Consider the following 23,927-nt stretch of genomic DNA (forward strand, 5'->3'; position numbering starts at 1 on the left):
TATCACTGAGCTTCTCCACTGGAAAGTCCCCGTGAACTGATTTTTTTTCAGGAAGCAGCTCAGGAACATGATGAAAGAAAGAAGCACAAGTTGTTTTGGGAGAGGTAGGACTCCTTGTTTGTGGTCCTACCAAAGTGTGTGTGTAGCAAAGAAGTCTGATCAACATCCAGGTATGTGTCAAATGCTGGATGAACTTCCTTAGCAATAGCACAGAACTGATGAACTATACATGATATATCCAAGAATAACCGTAAGTGTTAAACACTGTGTTCTATTTATTTTGACACTTAACAGGGCTCCTTTCAGGTATTATATAAGTCACATCATTTTCATGGTGTCGTAGCCTGCCCTTTTGATCTGGGGGAGACAAGAAACTGAAGTCCTAGATGTAAGGTGTCAGACCTGCCCAACATCAGGCTGTGCTGCCTTTTCTGGTAAATACTGTAGTTCACTATGTTTATTATTCTTTTTTCCTGGGCATTCTTGTGTTCCTTAAAGACGGCATTTCCTCTAATCTACTTTTGCTCTTAGATGGTGATATTTATATTTATAATAAGAAAACAAAAATGTAAAACCAGGTGTCATGTTCTTGATGCGTTTAATATGGTACATGCAACACTTATCCATAGTATTCTCTTTATGTTAATCTGAAAAGGACTTACTTGTTTGGGGATGGGGGCATAAAATGTGCATAGAGTGTTCAAAGTATAATTTCAGGTGATTAATTCTGGAAATCAGTTTGGAAATCTTATGTGAATAGACTGTCTTTAAGATGAATCTGTTAAAGTGTAATCATATTTCTCCCTCTAAATTATTACCGTGCTTGTTCAATTTACTAGCAAGATTTGGAGTCAGAGACTGAGACTTATAGTATGATCATCTTACATGCCCCATCCTGAATGTGTCATTTTGCATTTTCAGCATATTAGGAGTCGGTAAGAATAAATAATGATGTGTCCAAGTCACTTTTGTACACCTCAGTGCCTATTTATCATTAAAAAGTCATCAACCTGACTTAGAAATAAGGAAAGCAAAATGTTAAATGACTGGGACAGGGTTCTGAAAAAATATTTTTAAAACTTGGATTAGAATTTGGCTTTGGACTCCTCCCACTGTCCTTAGATTACTTTGCAACATCTTTCTTCCATGCTCCCCAAACCTCAAATCGGTCATAAACACACAGATGCCGTACTTATTCTATCTTTGGATTCCCTTTGTGAAAGGAGGGAACCTCCACTGCTTCACACACTTTGTTTTCTTTCAGAAAATTCGTTTCAGCTGTGTGGCTGTAGAGAAGGAGCATGAAAAGCTTAAGCATGTTCCCAAGGAGCTGCTGACACCCTTTTGGAAAATGCATACTTACTGCTATGGACCGTGTGAATCCAATTACACCATGCTTTGTAGCACAGTACACAGGCTGGAATGCAGCAGGCATGAGTCCTTTAAAATAAAAAGTTAGCTGAATGAAGATGTCAAATATTCCTAATTTATGATCACCTTAAACACACATATAGGTCTATAGTGTAAAAAAATTTCTGACAGAGGTGCAACAAAATGGATTAGTAAAAGTTTGTAAATTATATTTTGTAATCTGGGATAGGCTAGGAAAAAAAATTAGATGGATAAAAATGTACAGGCAAAAGAAGAGTAATAAAAAAGCATAACTTTTAAAAGGAAAAGTTGTATCTATGAAGTGTGACTTAAAAGAGAGGACACAATCTGGAAGAAAACACTCAAGAATGAGACTTTTGAGGCATCTTCTAGGAATCAGTAAAGTATTTAAAGTATATTGAGGAGCAAAGTATTTTAGATAGGCTTTGATTTCTGACGTGTGAACTGGACACCTGCAATCATTTACAGTGTGTTCAGGGGGGAAGTGTGGGAATAGGAGAAGCAAAATAAAAATTTTCTGCTAACACTGTAAACCTTTATGGTCTCAGTGGGAGAGCACAAAATTGTTATTTTTAGCAGAGAAAGAAGAGAGAACAGAGGTTTTGGAAGAAAACTAAGAACTTAATTCTGGTAAGACTGAGTTGATGGCAAAAAGCTAGTCAAGAATAAGTGACAGACCATGAATGCATATTCATTTCTGCCAATTATGCCAAAAATTTCTACTATAAAATGAAAGCTGAACTGGACCACATGGATGCTGTAATTCCACCTGAAAATAAAGCCCTTATGAATAGCAAACTTCAGCCTGTCCAAAAGTTAGAGGATAAAATGTTTTCCTGGATGTGCTAGTGTAAATCTCTATAGTAAATTTAATGCCTTAATGTTTGGTTCTAATGGAACTCATCCCAATAAACAACTCACATATATTTTTTTCATTTTTCATACTTCAAATCTTAAAGTGATACGTTCAAGAAGGGGTGTGATTTGTCTCATTGGAGATGAAAAATTCACTACCTAGCTCTAAGTATGGATTTGCCAGAAAAATTATATATGCCAGACTTACATGGGCTCTTTGCTCTGGAATCTATTTTGTCTGAGGGAAAAACTTTTCCAAGACAGCACAAAGCTCTAATTACCAACCTGACAGCTTCAAGGTTTTATCTTGGTTTAAATGCTACCTTGGTGATCCTGTGAAAGAGCACTGCTCAATACTGGGAAATGAAGAGCTTAACCTATTTTCTGGTTGTTCTTTTAAAATTGTATTTATTTGCTTAGCTTGGATTAATGTGTTACGCTTCTGCTTAGGAGCTCACTTTATGAAATGGCTTTTGTACCGTCTCCTGTGAGTTGTGATCACAACACAGGCTTAATATTCCTCTGCTTGTTGACTTTTGATGATCACCATTCTTCAAATTATTGGAAACATTGGAATATTGGCACATTAGAAATAATACATTACTATTTTTAAAAAAACGCTTGTACTCTTACATGATTTAAATAAAGGAAATTCTATTCAGGCTGAAGCTAACAGAAGTAAAACAGACAACATCTACTGGGAAACACAGAGGAAGAATTTAGAGGTAATTTTATTTTTACTTTTTAACCATAGTAAGAAAAATTACATTCTGCTTGAGAGGGAAGAGAAACAAAGTCAAGAAGTAAACAAAGGAAGGGCACAGCTCACAGTAATGAAGTAGAATAAGGTTCAAAGACTTACTTAAATGCCGAAGACAGCAGGAATAACTAGGCAGGAAGAGAGGAACAAATAGCTTTTTTTTTTTTTTTAAACCAGTTCTTTCCTAATTGAAATTATTATTTTTGCTGAAGTGGAGAACCAAGAAAAAGTCATCTCACTTTCAGACAAAGCATCTAAGACTAGTCCTAGCATCCCTCACATAACACAGTAACAGCCCTGTCTCACTTTTGTTCCTGAGTTCAGTGCTCAGAACCACTGTGTGGGCTTTCCAGCTCTGAGCCACTTCCCTGCCCTGGGAAGAGCTGGACCTGTTAGTGGTGTGTCCCAAGGACTCTCCTAGCAAGTATTTTATGATGAACCACTGTGTCATATTGAGTCTGCTCTGCCTGCATATTTATTCAACCAGTGAGCAGAGATGAGTTCATAACATATTAGTTAGGGCATTCATTTGTTAGAAAATCTGGATTCTGTTTGTTGCTGCCATGAATATTTAATTATCTTACGTAAAGAAGAACGGCAGTGAAACAGATTAGACAACATCATGCACAAAATAACAGGGGGAAGAGGAGGAGGGTGTTCAAATGGATGGTGATGGGTCAGTGTACTTCTGGAAAGTGATACATTTGGGTTTTAATCTTAGAAGCGGGGGCAGCTATGGCTAGAGTTTTCTCTCTGTGGATGTTGCTGCATGGTGAATTGCAAATGACTTTGTGATGACTCAAGATGCTCTTTGGTTTACCAAAACCAGTTCAAGCACACCAACAATAATCCTGTGCTCCAGTGTTAACTGCTCTGGTTTATTTTTCTCAGTTCCTGGCAGGCTGAGAGAGAAGGCTCTTGCCCTTATTCTCTACTCTCCTTGTTAGAGTGTCAGGATTACTCTACCATTGCAGACGTGGTGTCAGGCATCTCACTACAACTCCTTGTTTATCATGGTCAATAGTTTCAATAACCACATCTTGAGAAATTAGTACTAGATGTGGAGAATTCCATCACCAAGTTTGGATGGTATCAGTAAGCTTTGCTGAAACCAGTATTTCCTTTCATTCCACTTTGATGGAACAAAGAACTTTGAGGAAAACAGAAGTAAGCATTTTTCCCCAGTTATGCTCTCTGAACATGTTGCCCTCAAAGATTTGAGTAAGTCCCTTTCTTTGAATAAGATTTATAAGCCATTTTAGTTTTAAGTTGGACTTTGGCCTTTCTGATTTTCTCTCTGCATACTCCCATGATATCATTGTAGTCTTCCTGAGTGCCAAAACAAAGGTGAAAGAGAAATCCTAGCAAAAATTCTAAGTTGTGCCATTTCTATGATTTTTTTTTACAGTGAACTGAAGGGAATAGCTTCTAAATTTTTTTACCTCATTCTGGCAGATTCTGCTCAGCACTTTTCTTTTCACAAAGGGGAGGGACCAGAAGCTCTGTCATGATGCTGAAGGCCCCAGTTGTACAGCCATTGACACTTCTGCTCCCCCGTGTCACTGTGATAGAGTGCTTGCTCAGTGATGAAAGCATATGCCTAGTTTTGTTCTTCTAATACATATAGGAACTGATCCTAAAAAAGCTTGTTTGCTGTGACCAGGTACTTTAAGTATTTCTTGTGACCAAAGCTTTCAATAAAGGGAAGACAGACCAGCTGCTTCCAGAATCTGAGTGCTTGAAGTTGAGTGCAATCAAACCACCGATATGGCTGTAGAGCAGAAAGGTTTCCAGATCCACTGCATATTGAATAGCCTCTCAAAAAAGTAGCATGATACTATGCTAAAAAATTCTAATATTTTTTAAGCCCTTTGTGAATACTTTGACTTTTTTTTGTCTGCTAGAATACAGACAGATACAAATTCAGTTTCACAGAATACCTTCTTAAAAATACAAAAGCTGTCAAAACAAGTGTATGCCTATACTTGAATTGCTTTTGCCCTTTATTTGCAAAAAGTGTACATGTATCAGCCACCACAAGGCAAAAGACTGTGTTAAATTTAATGATTTAAACAGCCTCTTGAGTTAAATTTAGTTTTGTATGCTTTCTCTGTTGCCTGTAACTATTCCATTAAATGCAATTAAAGGTACCATGTATAGCTTTCTACAGAAGAAATTTTAGAACATTTTGTTCCTTGAATTTGAAATTAAGTCTATTCCAATGCAAAAACCTGCAGTCATTGGAATTCTTTTTTATGGAACCAAGTTCAAAGTAAAACACATTTCTCATTATCTCAGTTTAGCGGAATTACTTCTTGGTATGAATGTACAAATCCAATAAAATTGCATTTTATTGCTTTGACACATAGTTGAGTGCTTGCTGCATGTGCTCACATATTTCTCTCCCTCTCTTAGTCCTGTCGTGTGGAGAGACTAAAGAAAGGAAGACTCAGTACTGGATAGACAGGGTGGATGCTTTGGCTTTAATCCAGCTCAATGAACACTTTTAAGCATCCGCTTCATAGAAATCATTTAAGTAGTTCTGTTGGTGTTTGGAAATATAAAACTGTAAGGCTTGATTCTGTCCCTAGTCCAAATCATTGGCAAAATTCCCATGGTGATGTTCTGGTAGCTCATTAATGTGCAAAGGAAATATTATTGAATGTTACGTAAGCACTACATACAGCTCTTCTTGTTGCTCAGAAAGATTTGCTGTCTGTATCTTACAGAGAACTTGGACAGTGAGGGGGATCACTCAGAAGTTTAATGATCAACAGAAGCTAGCTCTAAGAAAACACTTGAAGGCGGTGTTAAGCAAGCCAATGGAATTTTGCCTTTCATATATGGAAAATACTGCAGGACTTAGACCTTCAGACTGGAAAGGAGAATTACAGTCACAAAGAGCAGTAAATAAATAAGCAATAAAAAATTAGTATTTGTTAGCTTTCAAAGTGTGTTTTTCCTTATGACCTTGGAAATAATTGCTAAATACAAGCCATGTAAAACCAAACAAAGCAAAGAAACTTTGTTTTGACAGATATCCTCAATCACCATGGCCCAATGTTAATATTAAAAGCTTAAGTAAATAAATTCAAACTTAAATAAAGTAATTAAAACAGCACTTACAAGCTCTTAACAAACTGAACAGCCAAGCTGTTAGGTCTTAAAAACAAAATCATTTTGTGTTTTTTTGACACTAGTTAGAAAAGGCATCAAACTACTTGCTAACTCTACCCTTTCTAAGCACTGCATGGGCACCAGTGTTTCTGTGAAAATGTTTAATCTTTTACTTATGTTGATGAACTCTTGCACTGCAGCAGCAGTTTCCTTCAAGTTAATTTGGACCCAATACAATGTCCATTTCAGCCTATAGGGATAAACTTACTGGTGTCAGTAGGCAATGCGTTAGGCAGTATGACAAATTCTGACTTAAAGGTACTTGGAGTCTTTTGATAAAGAACCTCTCACCCGTTTGACAGATGTGCAGGTATTAAGTCACATCCTCAAGATCCATATGCATTATGTCAATAGGATGAACTGGACTTTTTATCACAAAAGCAAAGGTTTATATGAGAACTTAAAAATACACAGAACATCCACATCTATGCACAAACAGTTAACTATAACCAGTGCTGTCTTAACTGGCTTTTCATTGTTAAAACACAGGAATATCCTGGAATGAAATTACTATAATTTGGTAATCTGCAGAGATACAAAAAAAGCCCTCTGACAATTTGAGTGTAAGGTAGCATATGTATTATTTTTCACAGATAGTCTGACAGTAGAGAGAACAACCTCTCCAAACAAAAAATAGAGAATGCGAGTACTTCCCCACAAAATATTTGAGGAAGGTTGTCAGGTGACTTCATTCTCCAGTTTCCTCTTCACCTGGGCTTTTTTGCTGTGAGCCCAGTCACTGCAACATTGAGTATATCTACAGGAAATGGTGCAGAATTCTGCCTCAGACTGGGCAGCATTACCCCCAACAGACTTAGAATCCATAGAATTCTATTTTTATACCAATAAATTGAAATACAGTTATAGCACAGATAAGTAGTGAGCAAAGAAAACACTTAAGCTTGGTGAAATATGAGTGTTAATTTTATGACTTCTCAAGTACAGGTAGATCACACCTGAAAGGACTTGGAACACAGAGTGGGTGTGTGACAATCTTTGTTAATAAAATAGTTATACTCTAGTCATAGATATTCCTACATTTGTGTTCCTCTGGAGTTGAATGGAGGAATTGATGTCAGGCTCAAGATTTTAAATACAAGACTGACACATTAGGAAAATTACTGTTTTTTCCTATCAAATTTTGTTTAAAAAAGGAAGTGAAATTTGTGCTCGTTTGATATTCCTTCTGTTGCTAAGATGAAAACCAGTTCAAGATAGTTCTAAACTGGGAAGGGCCGCAAAAAGAAGAAAAAGTAAGACTGATCAGTATGATTCATTTACTTAAGAAGAAAACCCACCAGAAATTGTTTATGCAGAGAATTTTCTCACCTGCCAAGGATGACATATTAATGATTACTCCTCCATCACCTCCATTTCCTTTTCTCATGTATTCTAGGCCAAGGTAAGTTCCTCTGATCACAGATGTCTGGTATAGAGAAGAAGATTATTGAAGATACTCAAAGATTATTTGAAACTATTAAAAATATTTTACTGAATTATTGGTGGTATTCAAAGTATCTATTGTGCTTCTAAAAACTGAAACTTGCTTTTATTGTGGTGCTTAGAACCTGTATTGCTTTACCAGTGATCTTATTTACACTTTGAAGATTTTAAACACAGAGACACTCCACAGTATTGCAACTCAATAACTTCAGAAGCACAACTGCAATAGGTAGAAATAATAGCAGTTTACTTATTTCTCTTAAAAATGCATAAATAAACAAATATTGAAATGCGAAATAAAAGCTGTGAAGGGAATGAAATAAAAAGTAAATAATTTATAGATGGAACACATACTTTATCTAAAAATATAAGTGGCAGATGAACTGATCTAAATCCCATCATTTTTACTGAGCCACCCTGTTCTATATGATAAAAAATATACTGACTGTATCTGAAGATAAAATTAACACTTAAAAGTGCATTGGCTCAAGTCAAAAGAAATTCACACCTTTTAGGATTAAGTACCATGATATATTTCTGGTTCTGGTGTATTATTTTCTGACTAAAGTTACAGGAGTTTTACCACTCCTTTTAAATGAAGTTAGACCACACAGGCAAATACAGAGAAGGTAAAAAAAGGCATTCTAAGAGATGTGAGATGTTGTTAGCATAATATTAGCTGCAATTTTTACAAATATTTTTCTTTCTTTTTTTAAAGAAAGAACTTTGAGGAAAAAAATTTTCTGAGACCTGTATCATCTTGATTCCTTAAAATCTGTTTTTGGACCCTACTGCAGTCAGAAATTCTGCAGAGATTCCTCTCACTGAACTTCAGACTTTTAAACTGGGATATCCAAAGACACGCCTAGCCTGGGGCTACCAGCCTCCTGGGTGAATCATGAGAGAGAGTTTCTCCCAGAAAGGCACTTTACCTGAGAGGAAAACAAACAGTAAGAAAAAGGCAGCACACAAGGCTCCTTGTGGCAGATAATAACTTTAGGGAAATTTTCCAGTATTACTGCATTAGTGATGAGTTTCATAATTATTTACCAATTGTTTTAGATGTCTCTGTAATAATTTCATATTTGCTTTACAATTTCTACTTAAAATGGACAAATGCATTGAGACACACTTTTAGTCTTATGGAAATATTACTTCAACTTTTACATGAGAACTTTGTTTGTACTTTATGACTGTTTAGTGCTATTTATTCACCCCAAAAAATTAAGATGTTCAAAAGATGAAGTGTGCATGATTATTTCACTATTTTTGACCAGAGACAGTCTGCAGAATAATGGAGACAGAAATTTCCCATATAAAAAATCACAATGAAAAGTCTGTACGTGCCTAAAACCTAACAGATAGTGACTAAAGAAATTGGAGGGAAAAAAGAAGAGCTTTTAAAATCAGAACGTTATCTATTTTCCTGCCACTATCTAAATTCCGAAAGCAAGATTGGAATAATCTTGAGATGGGTATTACATTTAATTTTCATTAGCTGATATTTTTAGACATGCATGTTATAAAATATAAAGTAGTACTTTTAATTCAACTTCAGTTATCCTTCACACTTTTTGGTTTTAATAGGAATCAGATTTGGAAGAGTGCATGTTCTGCTTTATTAGTATCATTTGTTCATTTTTCAAGTAAAATGAGGCTGTCCATTGATGGAGATAAAACAACCTGAGACATCATTACCAAGTTTGCTTTGGAATCTTGATAATGAATCAGCTTTTCTCATTTTCTATAGTTTCAGCACTTAATGAGTTATTTTCACTGATAATATATTTTCAGAATACTTATTTCCTGGAATAGTGTAAAACCCCACAAAAAGTGAATATTTCAAAATTCTGAAATAATATTTTAAATTTTTCTTAAAAAAAATCCCACAAATAGATTTTTTTTTGTTTATTTCCTGGAAAGTCTTGTTTAAGCTAACTTTTTTAAAAAAATATTTTGATTAATTTAGAAAAGACACTGTTGATTAAATACTTTAACAGAAGCTTTCCAAATAATTGTCTTCAGTGTCTTGACACATACCAAACTAAATCTGATTTTTCTTGCATGTCCTGGAAAGTAGCAGAGCCCTTATAAAGGTTAATCTATTGCTGTTTAATGTTGATTGTCACATGTAAGTTTGATTTATTAAAACCAAGGTTGTTAATTCCCAGTAGTTTTGCTATAAGGTATGGTTATTCTGAACATGAACTTATTGGCACCTCAACTGAAATTAGATTTGGACTTAAGAGTGGGGTGTGTTTTTTAATATATATATATGTATGATAGGCTGTACAGGAGATATTTGAGGAAGAAAGGGATTAATGCTGTCTTTGGAGAGCAGGTGCAGGTCCTGTCATGCCCTGGAGCAGTGGCTCAGCCTGCTGAGCAGAAAAAGAGAATTCCACTTAAGATGATTAGAGAAAATAAATCAGGAAGGAAGAAGGAAACAGCTTGGGGCTCCTTTAAGGCTTTTCTATTCCTTCTAATTCAGAGATAATAGAGCTAGATGAGTCCTTGGCCAAACCACAATTATAAACCAAAAAAAAAGTGGGTAGCTTGGCTGTCCAATCAAATTTACTCTATTATTCTTTCTCTCTCTCTGGAATCCATTAACTTAGTATTTCTTCAAGTGGCTGGAGACATGTTCTCCTTTACATAAAGGTATTGTGAGAGCTGGTCTTGAAGATAAATGCAGACTTCCATTTGGATATTGCCCCTTACACCTGCTACAGCCTTGAAATCCTTACCTGTGATCCTTGCAAAAACCTCACTAAGTGTGGCTGATCTTGAGTGAAATGGCTATTTATGATGTTTGGGCTGATAAAATAAAGAATTATTCTGCAGAATAACTCTGAACCACATACCCAGGGTGAGAAGAACCTATCTGCCTGCACACTTAGCAGACGACACTTTACAGTACTGTGTGATGGATTTCCCATTCTCTTGCAAGAATCCACCTCTCTCCAATACTCTCGAAATTTGTGTTTTCTGAACCCAGTTTTTTTGGTTTGAGTTTATGATGAAAATTTCCTTTCAATTAAATGAAAGAAACTAAAGGTCTTTTCAGATTGTGCAGTTCCCCAATTGTACTTTTAAGACTAATAATTTAATCCTATGTTCTTAACCAACAATAATTCATAGATTATCTATTAAATAAAAATTCTGGGAAAGTTAAATTTTAAATTACCTAATAAAAAAAATGTCTGACTCATGTTAAGATAAAAATATGCTGGGAGACTTTGTACAAGAAAGCATTTTAGAGTTGAATTTTTTGCAGTTCCTTTGTTTACAACTGCATTTGGCTGAAGGGTTGTTGTTCATAAACATGTCAAGAACAAAGAATATCAAAGTAGTCAGCTTTGTAACTAAATGTAGGTAAATCAAAAATTGGTACAGCTGACTCTTACATTTTTTTTTTTTATCCTGGCTATAGAAAACTAGTATCATCAGTCAGAAACTAATCTAAATTACTGTCCTTCTAGATGTTGAAAAACATGTGATCTCAGTAACACTGCTGTTTATTTTCTTATCAAAATACAGTGTTTTACCACAGCATATAATGAAGATGGGCCATCAAGGTGGAATGGATGTCTGAGTGTGCTCTCAAGGCAGCCAATTTTACTCTTCAACTGCCAGCAGAAAATTTAGGATTCTTGCAAATAAAGTTATAGTGGTGAGTGTGGGAATATCTCCTAGCATTAGTCTACATAAATTACAGATTTAAATTAGAGGAGATCAGACATGCTGAATGAAGTACCATACAGTAATCAACCCAAAATGGTATCTGACAGTATGGTAAACATTGCAACATAATTGTGCAAATACTCAAAATATTTGCAGTTGCTTTTGAGAATAACATATCAGTAATCAGTAACTAATGTAATGATTTCTTAAATGGCAACTTAGTGTCAAAAGCAGAAATATAACTTACAAAATTTTTGATTCATCACATTTCTATGTGTCCTTTGACTGTATAGCTTTAATTCTATCATTCTAAAAGAAATCATATCTTGAAACTCTGATTCTAATTAGACTCAGAGTCTTCAGTAGAGCACTAATTAATATTTTTCCACCTTTAGGAACCAATGTCAGCCAATGTGTATAATGTCCTTGTATTCCAACGTTATACCTGTAAGTCAGTTTTCATACTTTGTGTTTCATTTTAGATTTATCTATTAGAAAAAAAAAAAAAAAAGTGTTTTTTGGTGATGGTGCCCAAGACATAATTAATCATCATCCTTTTTAAGTGAGAATTGCTTTGAAAGTAACTTAGTACACAGTGCTTTTTTTCTAGTGTTTCAGGGCAGCTGTTCCAACCAACATAGTTTCTCACACCTATTTTAAAAGGTTTCCCTTTGCCAGCTCTTGTCTGATACATCTGGTACTTCATGCTGAGAAAACAGCTCAGCATCTTCAGTGCTGAAGACGAGCATTATGTTGCTATCAAGGTGACATGGTAATATGAATTCCTTTGAGAAAACAAAATAGTAATCAGTCCTAATATTTTATGTAGGTTCCTGAACTAATATAGTTCAGGGATTGGGATACCGAACAAAAATGAAAGAGTCACTGACTTGTGGTTTCATAAAGCAGGTTAGCACAGAGCTGGAATTTGACCCAAGATCATTTGCCTTTCATACAGTGATGTTATAAATTGATGGCTATCTATAAGGAAACATTTAAAAGTACTTTGTGAACTGTGTAAGATGAACTTCAAAAGTCTGAAACTAGGTGCTGCTTGTGTTACCCATGGAAAATTTTAGCATTTTGCTGTTGGACAGGAAGGTGGGACTAATTTTTTTTAATGTAGATTTTCTAGGACGTAGACAAGTTGGAGCAAGCGTGCAAGTCCCATGGCATTCCTATGTATAGGTTAGTTTGATTGCTGTATGAAATGAAATTGAAGGCTCTTGAGGATGAATTTCCAGCTCAAACTGTGGAAAACAAGAAGTCTAGAGAGGAAGAGGCAGAAAGGAAAAAGGAATATATAGCAGGATTTGACAATTTGCTTCAAGTCAGTAGCTTTTTTACAAGGTAGGAATGAAACACTATGTTTCAGATTTTTATGGTGCAGTTTTCTTTACTTCCCTCCTCCCCTTCCATACACCTCCACATTCCTGAACGACACAGGAATGGTATTCCATTTTAAATGGCTGCTCTTATGTTCTTAGTTCAAAACCTTTGCTTTTCATTATACTTCAACATTGGTTACTGTAAACATACATTAAAACCATAAGCTAAAAAATTAATTTACTTACTGTGCTATTAAAGTAAGTCACTGTGTCCTTCCTAGTACAATATAAACAGCAAAAATAATTATACCTATAGGCTTCTTTATGTACTTAGCAGTTTGATCCTTGTGCTACTAATTTCAAGGTAAGTGTCACTTCTCACTTTTTGGCCACATCTCTCCCTAGACACTTGGTCCTCTGACATCAAGTTATGCTGAAGAATAGGCAAGTAAGCCATTGAGGTAGCCGCTGGTTGTCAGTAAACCAGTTGGCTATGCCATTTTATCTACTACAGATAGTACTATTTTCTTTGGCTTGTTTCTCTGTTGGTGGCACTGAGAAACGATGCTTGCCTCTGTCTGTATTTCCAGCTGCTGAATCCAGCTATGGGTCCAGGTTACATTACTTTGGGGTGAAAGTTCAGTCCTTGTCATTTCTCCTGGTACACTAGGAAAGGCGAGCAAGGTGTATGGACCAGAAGAAGGTTGCAGCATACTCTCTTTTATGGCTTGCACAGTGGAACAGCCTTGTGATGACCATGAAGTCTTCATCACAAAAGGAAATTCAATTAATCACTTCTGATGTTTCCTGAGTTACCCTTCTGGTTTCTGCTGAAATATTAATTGGCCTTCTGAGGAACAGGTCCTTACTTATAAGCAAACATTGATTTTGCAAGGTTTGCTAGTTGCTGGAACATGAGCTATATTGAAAGAAGTCACACATAAATATACAGTGGTGCATTATCTTCTCTGTACTTTCAATCTAAGTATTTTGCAGGGACAAACCATGATGTTGGTAGACCTCATTTTAGTAAAGGACTTTTCTAAATTCATGGAAATATATTACTTCTGTCACTTACGAAAAAAATTGCTCAAACTCATGAAAAATGTAAAAACTTGGAATTTTTGCATATTTCTACATTTTGCCTAGTAATGAAGAATAAGGCTGTCACGCACCTGAACAAATTTATGTGTACATTTGAATTCTACTTACTTTAAATAATTATTAATTATATATTAATAATTAAATAATAATTAAATAATTGAATCCCATATGACTGGGGTGTTTTGATGTGCCCAGGTTCTGGCCTGCAATTTAAAGTTTTGCCAGAATGTGTTAAAATGTGCAAAACCATCACATAAACAGGAGATGTGATTTTGCTTTCAAATTTTTTCGTAATTTCATGTGGGGAATTGGTTTAAATATATATACAGTTAACTTTTGCCATAATAAAATAATAAGGTGGTCAAAATGTCACATAAAATACTTCTAAAATTTTGATTCAGGTATTATTTAAAATGTAAGCGTAGGTGATACCAGTACTGCTACATTTAACTGTATACTGCAACCTATGTCAGTTTTCAGAAACCTCTGACATGAACATAAAAACAGAGCCTGCATATAATTTGGGGGATTGTCTTTCGTATGAAATGTGCTAAGTGCGTTTGTAAAGACAAAAAATACTGTAATTATAATGGCCACTCTAATTACAGTGATTTCAGAAAGCCTCATCAACACAAGATAAAATTATTGAAGCTTCTTAGAACACCCAGTTGTGTTTAAATAACATACATGTTCAAGGCTCATAAAGATGTGGGCCCTTTTCTTGCTTTAGGGATTTGATGAAAAAAAAAAAGTCAGATTATAAAATTTTGGGATCCCTTAGGCAAAAGTTTGTATGAATGCAATAAACACTGTCATGCTGGAGGACGGTAAGTAGGACCCTTCATAAGAATGTATGTGTCATACACCCTTGTGCTATTCTGTGCATGAATATGTGTGTGTGACAGACTGCTGAAACTACACTGGTAATATCTCTGTAAAATGGAATTCTTGTATGGTTGCCAAGTTCATTTTTTTTATTTGCCATAATAACAACAGTATACCCTTCTATGAGTATCACTAGTTGAAGCTGCTGCTGATCCAGATAACATCAATCAAGTCAACACCACGACATTTGGGGTTTTGAAGTGAGGAATAGATATTCCAGGCATTGCTGGAATACTTAACTAAAAAGAGTAATAGAAATACTAACAAAGTAATTAAAAGGTGGATGTCTAGCACAAAACGTAGAAAAATGGTGGAAAGCACTGTAATGGAAATATCATTTTAGCAGTCAGTACTCCTTCTTACACCCCCTCCCCAGCTGTATCAAGTTGTCTTTTCTTGCTCTCAGGAAACTGTAATGGATACAAGTAAGAACTGTGGTTTACTCCCTCTATTTTCCTTCCAAATTAAGCCCGACTTTTGGAACTTTTTTCTTCATGATTTCTCAAGCAGTACAATCACAGAACTCCCTTAAACTCCTTTAAAAATGTTCCTGAAGACCAACTGGTTCTGTGCATAAAGAACACACCCCAGATGTGTTTGTTCTGATTTATCTTGCTCTGTACTGCTCTACTTCTGTACTTTGTACTTTAAACTGGGGCAGGGAATATTTGTTGTATCAATATATAAATGATATCACTAAGACAACGACTGGCATGTAGAGGGTTTTTTCCTCTTTTAAAATAAAAAATATGTGTATAATGTGTATCACACTGTGTGGCTATAGCAACTATTTCTGTTCTTAGCAATAATACAAAGAATACTTCAACTATCCTACAGAGGGAAATTGAGACATTTTAAAAATGTATTTCACATATATTTTTCTCCTTTCTACAAGAAAAAAAAATTATAGAACCAACTCATAGAAGCTATTACATGCATCAGCTATTTTTCTTCCATTGTTATAATTAAAAAAGCAAAAAGTACAAAGTGTTATTTCTTGTTTTACAGAAATTACAGTAACTAGATAGAAATGCTTATGGAAATAAGCTGGTTAGTTGACTCCGTGTTAGACAGGGAAAGAATAATCAAAGCAATAGGTGAGTGGAGCTATTTGGATCTTAAGAGTGGCTCTGATTTAACCCACATAACTGTACTTCTACTCTCATCATTTTAGATGAGAGTCACCAGTCACCACCATGTATTTATGAAATTTTTCAACGTTCAGCTGTGTATGAGGTCATTAGGACATTTATGGTGAGCTTATACAATAATATATAAACTATATAAAATTCCCATTAAAAAAAAAAATAGGGCAGTAGCTTGATAGTTAAGCATGTAGGTTTCTAAGACTTGGATTTCAGATTTTCTGCTCATTGAGACCACTCACAGTCTGCTTCTGCTCAATTACTTGTAAAAACAAAAATAAATTAATAGAATCATTGAATTGTTTTGATTGGAAAAGATCTCTAAAATCATCAAATCCAGCTGTTAACTCAGCATTGCCAAGTCCGCCACTAAACCATGACCCCAAGCACCACATCTATAGGCCTTTTAAATACCTCCAGGGATGGTGACTCAACCGCTTTCCTAGGCAGCCTGTTCCAATGCTGGACAACCCTTTTGGTGAAAAAACATTTTCTAAGATCCAATCTAAACCTCCCCCAGCACAACTTTTGACCACTTCCTCTTTTCCTATCACTTGTTACCTTGAAGAGGAGACTGACCCCCACCTCATAACAACCTCCTTTCAGGTGATTGTAGAGAATGATAAAACTCCTCTGAGCCTCTTTTTCTCCAAGCTAAATACCCCCAGCTCCCTCAGCTGCTCTTCATAAGACCCTTCACTGGCTTTGTTGCCCTCTTCTAGGCATGGTCCAGCACCTTAATGTCTTTCTTGTAGTGAGGGGCCCAAACTGAACATGGGCTTTGAGGTGCAGCCTCACCAATGCTGAGTACGGGAGGACAGTCATTGCCCTGGTCCTGCTGGCTGCACTATTGCTGATACAAGACAGGATCCCATTGCCTTCTTGACCACCTGGGCACAGCTGGTTCTTGTTCAGCTGCTGTTGACCAGCACCTCCAGGTCCTTTTCTAATGGGTATCTTTCCAGCCACTCCACCCTAAGCCTGTAGTGCTGCATGGGGTCATTGTGACAAAAGTGCAGGACTCAGCACTTCACCTTATTGCAGCTCAGACAATTCACCTCGCCCCATCAATCCGGCCTGTTCTGATCTACAGAGCCTTTACAGAGCCTTCTGACCCTTCAGCAGACCAACCCCCACCCCAACTTGGTGTCATCTGCAACATAATAGAAGGAGATTCTCAACATCTTCTGTTTGACGCTCTTGGCATTGAAAAATTATTAGGAAATCACTCTAAGTTAGGATATTTACTTTGACAGTACATATCACAATCAAACATATTTCTCACAAAGACTTCAGTTTTTCCAGTGATGACTACTTATCTGTGTTTGCAAATCTGACAGGTGGATGGCTGCCTACAGTAACTTATATCCTGTGTTAAAACCAGGCACAAAAGTACAGAGAAATAAGTAATCTAGAGTGCAGCCTTCTTTCAAATTCAAGGGAGCTGTACTAATAGATACTGATGTTGCATATCACTGAGGGTGACAAACTACTCTTACTTCACAATATGAAGTTTCCTGATGTTTAATTTTTCAGAACATTTTAGAAATGAAATAAAGAGGAAGAAATATAAGTAGTTAAATCTTGAAGAACATGTAAATACAGATAGATATAAAAAAATCAAGAGAAATGCATTACGAAACTTAAAATCTTTTTTTTTTCCAAATGCCTATTTTCTCATTAATTTTTCTGTAACTCGTCTCATATACAGCTTGTTACTTGTGTTACTTGTCCTGGAGTTACTCTGTTTGCTTGTTTTTTTGTTTGTTTTCAAGGATGGGTACCTTTGTCATTAAAATTTTTGACAAAAACATACCTAATTTTAATATTCTGAGCTTTCTTTTTGCACAACAAATTTCAAATAAGAAAACTCCACATTTTACTCTTCAAAAATTTTTTTTTACTTTGCTGTAAGTATGGTCATGAGGTGACTTGTTGAATCACCATTGAATCAGGACTTCACAGCTGGTAGACTACAAGGTGAATTTTATTAACCTAGAAATTTTATTAATGCTAGAAAGGTCATTCCTTGTATCTTAGATGTCATAGAGGTGTACTCTAAATTAAAAAAGATTCAGCTGAGAAACAGATATTGTTGTTTGATCCGATGAGATATCAGATAATATCAAAAAAAGTGCTAATAGTTGGTTTGAAAAATAATATTTTAGGCTTGTTGAATGTATAGGATTTTAGCAAGTAAGTACCCTTAAGTAGTATGCTCCTACCAGTGATGATGGTGAAGTGGCCTGTATTAAAAACTCACATTTTATGCTGGCATGGTTGGTAAATAAAATGTGGAGCTCTTGGTTGAACGACTTTTCTTGTAGTAACAACAAATGGCAACTTATTCTCTAATGCAGACCAGCAACTTCACAAGCAACTAAAATGCTCTAAAACATTTGTATAAACAGACTGGCCTGCTGTAGATGCAGCTCTACTGCCCTGCGCAGTCAATTCTTACACCTATTTGGGATTTCATTGGATTTTATAGAAAGAGAATGTTGTCTGGTGATTGACAGCCAGAGTTAACCTCTACACAGTGCTGTTTGTCTTGGACAGACAACTTTAGGGAGCCACCACACACTCAGTTATGTGGTGATTGTTTCAATAGCTGTACTTACCAATCCAATAATTAATGTTCTGTCATCTGGCACAATCTGTATAAGCCACAGGCTGTTAACTGTATTCCAACATTAAATACTGAAATATAGACGTGTGAAAGGAGATAATGCTTACCAAGTTAGTTTGTATAGTGCTTTCCCAGTCCTTCTCATTGTTCACTCCAGCATTATTAACCACTATATCCAGCCTTCCAAAATGTTCAATTACTTTTTTGAAAGCACCTATAGTAAGATCCAAGAGTGACATTTCTTAGAACTCTGGGAAGTAAGATATAAAATATGATGCATACATAAAAATGAATGGTTTATTAGTCTACCAAAATGTCATTATTATTTTCTTAACCATTAGTGAGCAACATGCATTTAAATTCTTTATCTAATGTGCATGAACATTACATGTATTCGGGGAAACTGTAAGGATTAAGGTACCATGACTGTCTTTTCATTCAGTTTTGTAATGTCTGATAACAGGAGGTAATGAAAGTTCTTAGCACCTATACATTTTGTATTAAATAGGATGTTTGGCACCCCAATTATATAAATTAAGCATTTATATTTTGATTTGTAGCAGTTTGATATAGCTAGTGAAGTCAAGATTTGACACCATCTATTTTGAATGAAAAATAAAAAAAGTTCATGTATTCAGAACAATTTTCTTCATTCAGTCCAAATTTAACCTAAGAATGAAATTTGTATTTAATGAATAACTGATATGAATATTTCAACGACAAATAATTAATCATGACTCTTGTTTAGATGTATCTATTTATGGATAAGTTGTTATTTATCCTACTTGTCAGGTAACTTTAATAATGTGTTTCTCAAATTCAAATCTTTTTTTTTTCTGAGGATAAAAATAGTGACCTGTCTTCCAAAGAATTTCAAAATAAGAAGTGGGAAACTTCCCCAATGACATTGTGTTCTCCCAGGTGACAGTGTTAGAATTGAGATAAAAGATGTGTATGGAAAAACACGATGATGTCATAATGAGGAGCAAACTATTATCAAGCCTGGCTCTGCTTTGACAAGATAGTTGGATGAGATGACTTCCAGATGTTCATTCCAGACTAAGATATTCCAGGACTGAGGATATTATCTGACATGTATATATATATAGTTTGCTTTTTTCCCCCTCCAAATACTGTTCCTTGTCACTAAATATTTACTATTATGTGAACCAAGACACCACCCTCCCAATATTGTTGTACAAAACATTGTTTGGTGTGTGATTCAAAATCTACAGTATTTCAGGTATACTGAAATTATGCTTGACAGGCCTTAATGAAATCACTTCACTGAAAGGTGATCCCAGGAGCATCTTCCTTCTCTAACCTTTAGAGCTTGGCTATTCATGTCAATCAGGTGCATCGTATCAGCTTTCAGACATGTACCTTTTTCTGCAGCAGTTGCAGGGGTTTACAAAGCTTTTCTTGCACCAGCCTTTTCTTTGCCTCAAGGCTTCAGGTCATCAAAACAAGAGCTAGGCAGCTGATGGGACAAGTTTTATTTGTCCAACTGCCCTTTATTGTACAGATTTTTCTAATATTCCATACTAGAATATTGTAATATTACTAAATCCTCTAGTTTGGTCTGTCTGCCTTTTTTGCTTTTCTTATGTTTGTTGCCAATTGATTCTCTGATTTCTCAACTCTTCAGTCACTTATCTTTCCAACTCTGCATCAGCAAGGGCAAATGAACACCTCTGGCTTTATTAGGAGCCAAAGTATTATATTAAATAAGTATTGAACTTATTTCCAGTGAGTAAAATAAATAGTTTGGGTCCTCACTTAGCTTCCAAATTTTGGAAACTGGCTGATTCCCTTTTAAGACTTCTCTAAATAATGTCTTTTGTCAACCTAATTCTTAATAGAATCTTCAAAAAACACTATGGATAATAGTAATTTTGCCAATGATTTTTAAATTAAATTTAACAGTCTTGTCTAATTGTAGTTTTCTATTTTACATATTGAGAAAAGACCAAAAGCTTTTGCATATCTGTGTTTGGAATATTTCAGGTAAAAGTTTATCTGCCTAGAGTAATCCCATCTATTACCTATCCACAAAAAGAAGAATCTCATTGTAAATTCTTAGTGAAGTTGTCACCTATACATCAGTATAAGCTGATTTATTCTTCCCTTTTCAAATGTAGAATAATTCTGTGTTTGCACTGCACACTAGTTAGTGATTATGGAACCATAAAAAGTTAAAAGCAGATGATGGTATGAAATATTGAGTGGGGAAGGAAAAATTAAGAGGAGGCTCCATTTTAAAGGAAGGGTAAGAAAAACAATGCAAAGTAAGCAAAAACATCAGTTATATGTGAGCTTTCTAAATGTTTCTGGAAGACAAAAGTAAATGTATGGTGATTTTTCAAAAGTGAGGTGATATAGGAGATTTTTGTGGGGAATTATGTGAAAGAACCACCAGAGAAAAAAAGTAAAGGCAAGACTTGAAAATAGATTAAACAGATGATTTCTTGCCTATAAGCCTCATGAACTTACAAATACTAGTTCTAGTACTTCCAACTGTAACAATTGCTTCCTACTGTAAGGGCTAAAGTTAAAAAACAGAGGAACTTCATTCACGCACATGACCTTTAACGTGAAGTATGGGACTTGATTCATCCGATAAGACCTTTAAACACTAAATGTGAAATCAATGTAAATTTGTTAAGTAGTAGCTTACAATTGCAAGTGGGAAATATGAAAATAAAGCATTTAATAGCAAACAAACAACACCAAAACCAGCTCAGAATCCCCAAAGGATTGTGAGAAATGATTGCAAATTTATGGTAAGAAACCTGCAGCAGGATTAATGCAATGATTAGAGAGGCATAAGCAGCAGCAGCCGCCTCTTCTTGCTCTTTCTCTTTGTGAGAACCACTTCCAATTCTACTGTGAGTGCTCTTTTCCTAGTAACTTGGTCCAAAAACTCCCTTGCTGACCTGTCCTACTCACTCCAACTTCCCGGTTCACACCCTGTTGGTCCTGAACTCTGCTGGCACTAAAGAGAGGAGGAGTTGTGGGAGAGAAGGCACACAGGGGTAACACCCATGCAGCAGCACATCTTATTCCTACCTCTAGGATGCTTTTTCTTGCTCCTTACTCCTCCCACTTGGAGAAAAAGTCAATAATCAACCTAGCTGATAAAAACTTTGCTGATTAGACCAGATCCCAGATTTAAAGTCTAGCATCTCTCTTACAAACAGACAATGTAAAGCTATAGAATTAGGAATAATTATGCTAGCTTGGAACAGTGGACAATACTGCTGGATTCTGGAATAGCAGCAATGTCTTCTAAAAGAGGAATGGATATGCTCAATGATCACTGAGAAAATGAAAAGTGAAGCGTAGTGAATGAAAACAGAACAAAATTGTTCACATTGAGCCTGGCAGAAATTACTCTGGGGAAAGGGCACTGACAAAAGAGATGTCAAAATCTGAATCTGAGTCACTACCTATGAATGTATCATTCAATAATGAAACTTTGATGAAGTGATGTGCCTGTTATGAAATATTGTGAAGGTACATCAATGTTATATGATACTCTAAGAACTCAGTAGGGAACACCGTTTATCCACTAAGTGAAAACAGAAACTCAAATCATTCATGAGGGAAGCTGCTTTCATTCCATGTTTCTGCAAAATGTGGGTGAAGTGTTATCACCCTATAGTTAACCCTGTGATAAAGTAGTGTGCCACTTTTTACCAGTTCTGCTTTCAGCTATGGCAGCACACAATGAAAGTTAAGTGTGCTGTATGGAAAGAGCACTGCAACCCAGTACAGAATTTATTACTCCTGTGACGAGGGAATGCAGCTTGGAATCTGCACTGAAACCTCATAAAAAGCAAGTCTGAGCTTTAAAGTTTATATATATTACTCATAAAATAGCAATTATCTTCTACAGAGGCTTTCATGCAAAAATATCACACACAACACTCAATGGAAACGACTTCTTTGGCTTTTCTTTCCGATGTGCCAAGGAACAAAGGGAAATTGTGGTAGTAGTAATATTTCACATCTGCAGGTTCAGGAACAAATCGTTTTTGAGTCATTGCCAGAAGCGATCGGGAGCAGGCTGTCCTCCAGAAGGCTGCGCTGAGCGCTTACCGGTGCTGCAGCCGGGCGCGCTCCGCTCGCTGCGCCTCACGCCGGAGCGCAGCGCTGAGCGCTTCTTCCTACCTTTCAGCTGCTCCTGATCCGTCACGTCGCACTGGATGAACAGCGTCCTCTGCGCTTCAAACTGCTCGTCCAGGGCCGCCTTGCTCTCCTGTCCGGCCTCGGAGTTGAAGTCCAGCAGGGCTACCTAAGCGGGGCGGGAGGAAAACGAGTGGCGGGCGGGCGGATGGACAGACGGACAGGTCCCCCGCCGAGCCGAGTCGAGCCGAGCCCCGGGGGCTGCCGCCACCCCCCCGCCCGCGGGTGCCGGCTGGAGGCAGAGGGGAGGGAAAGGGAGGACGCACTGCCCGGGGCTTACCTTGGCGCCCTTGCCCAGCAGCGCCTGGACGAAAGCCCGGCCGATGCCCTGCGCCCCGCCGGTGACCAGAGCCACCTTCCCATTGACGTGCATGGCCGCCGCGCTCCTGCCGCCCGCTCCACGCCCGCCGAGCCAGAGCAACCCAGCGCCGTGTCACCTGCCCGGTTTCCTTTCTCCCTCCTTCGTACCCTCCCTCCTGCCCTCCCTCCTTCCCTCCTCCTCCTCCTGCTGCTGCTGCTGCTACCGCCGCAGCTGCGGCTCATTCCCCCCCACTCGTGTGACCGAGAGCCTCTCGGAGCTGCCTGGGCGGGGGGAGCAGGGGTGGAGCAGGTCATTAAATCGTCCTCCCGAGTGTCTGGATGAACCCTGGAGAGCAAGAGCCAGAGAGAGGACTAGCTTCATCCCCTCTTCCCACCCTCGGGTTTTCCGGGGGGGACAGGCTTGTGGCGTCCCACGGAGAAAGGGTTCCGGGGCAGCTACAGCTCCACTCGGTGGAGAGGGGCATTTGTACGTTTGTGTGTGTGTAAATCGCGTGAGAAGCTGCTCCAAGCTCTGATAAGGGCTGTTGGCAGCTCCTGAGGTTGTGTGAGTTTTGGTTGGCCCAAGTTGCATGAGGAGCAGGGGGAGGACAGACTCGAAAAAAATAAACGTAGGGCACTTCTCACTTCAAAACAACCCACCAGCCTTCTCCCTTCTGGGTGTGAGCAGAATCTACTTGCAAAAAAAAGCAACCATTAAATGTTACAGATGTTAGATGTGTCAAGATAAGTGCTTTCGAGAAATTTTCAGGTCTGTGGTTAATGTAGCTTATACCTTAAAACGTGTTTAACTGCTTTTACAGCTTATAAGCCAAATTCTGTCTGCTACATTAATGTGAACTGTATGCAAATAAAATTTCTCAATACAAATGTATGCGACCATACAGTTGCAATAAGAGCACCCTTAATGATCTAAAAGCTGAAATAAATGCTCTCGTGCATTAGCTTGTTACAAGATTCATGAATGTTATCCCATAGAAAATGCAATGTTGTGGAGTGTTGGGTAGGCAGGAAAAATC

At 37.0% G+C, this 23,927-nt stretch overlaps 1 protein-coding gene across 3 annotated transcripts in view; it reads right to left on the minus strand.

The window, feature by feature from the left end:
• The window catches only part of HPGD (15-hydroxyprostaglandin dehydrogenase), a 59,916-nt gene extending 36,604 nt beyond the window's left edge, over positions 1 to 23,312 (minus strand). The window contains exons 1-5 of one of the 3 annotated variants that reach the window (XM_010401452.3): positions 22,871 to 23,307; positions 22,576 to 22,699; positions 18,510 to 18,616; positions 7,514 to 7,610; positions 1,364 to 1,440 (exon numbers count right to left, since the gene is read on the minus strand). In XM_010401452.3, coding sequence (XP_010399754.1) covers positions 1,364 to 1,440; positions 7,514 to 7,610; positions 18,510 to 18,616; positions 22,576 to 22,699; positions 22,871 to 22,963 — 498 coding nt within the window. In that variant the 5' untranslated portion in view covers positions 22,964 to 23,307. Of the gene's footprint in view, positions 1 to 1,363; positions 1,441 to 7,513; positions 7,611 to 18,509; positions 18,617 to 22,575; positions 22,700 to 22,870 lie in introns of those variants that run through there. The other 2 variants (XM_010401453.4, XM_019287336.1) reach the window with 2 other exon arrangements.
• Between the last annotated feature and the right edge of the window lie 615 nt (positions 23,313 to 23,927).

The sequence above is a fragment of the Corvus cornix genome, chromosome 4 (genome assembly GCF_000738735.6).
Source record: "Corvus cornix cornix isolate S_Up_H32 chromosome 4, ASM73873v5, whole genome shotgun sequence".
NCBI lineage: Eukaryota > Metazoa > Chordata > Aves > Passeriformes > Corvidae > Corvus > Corvus cornix.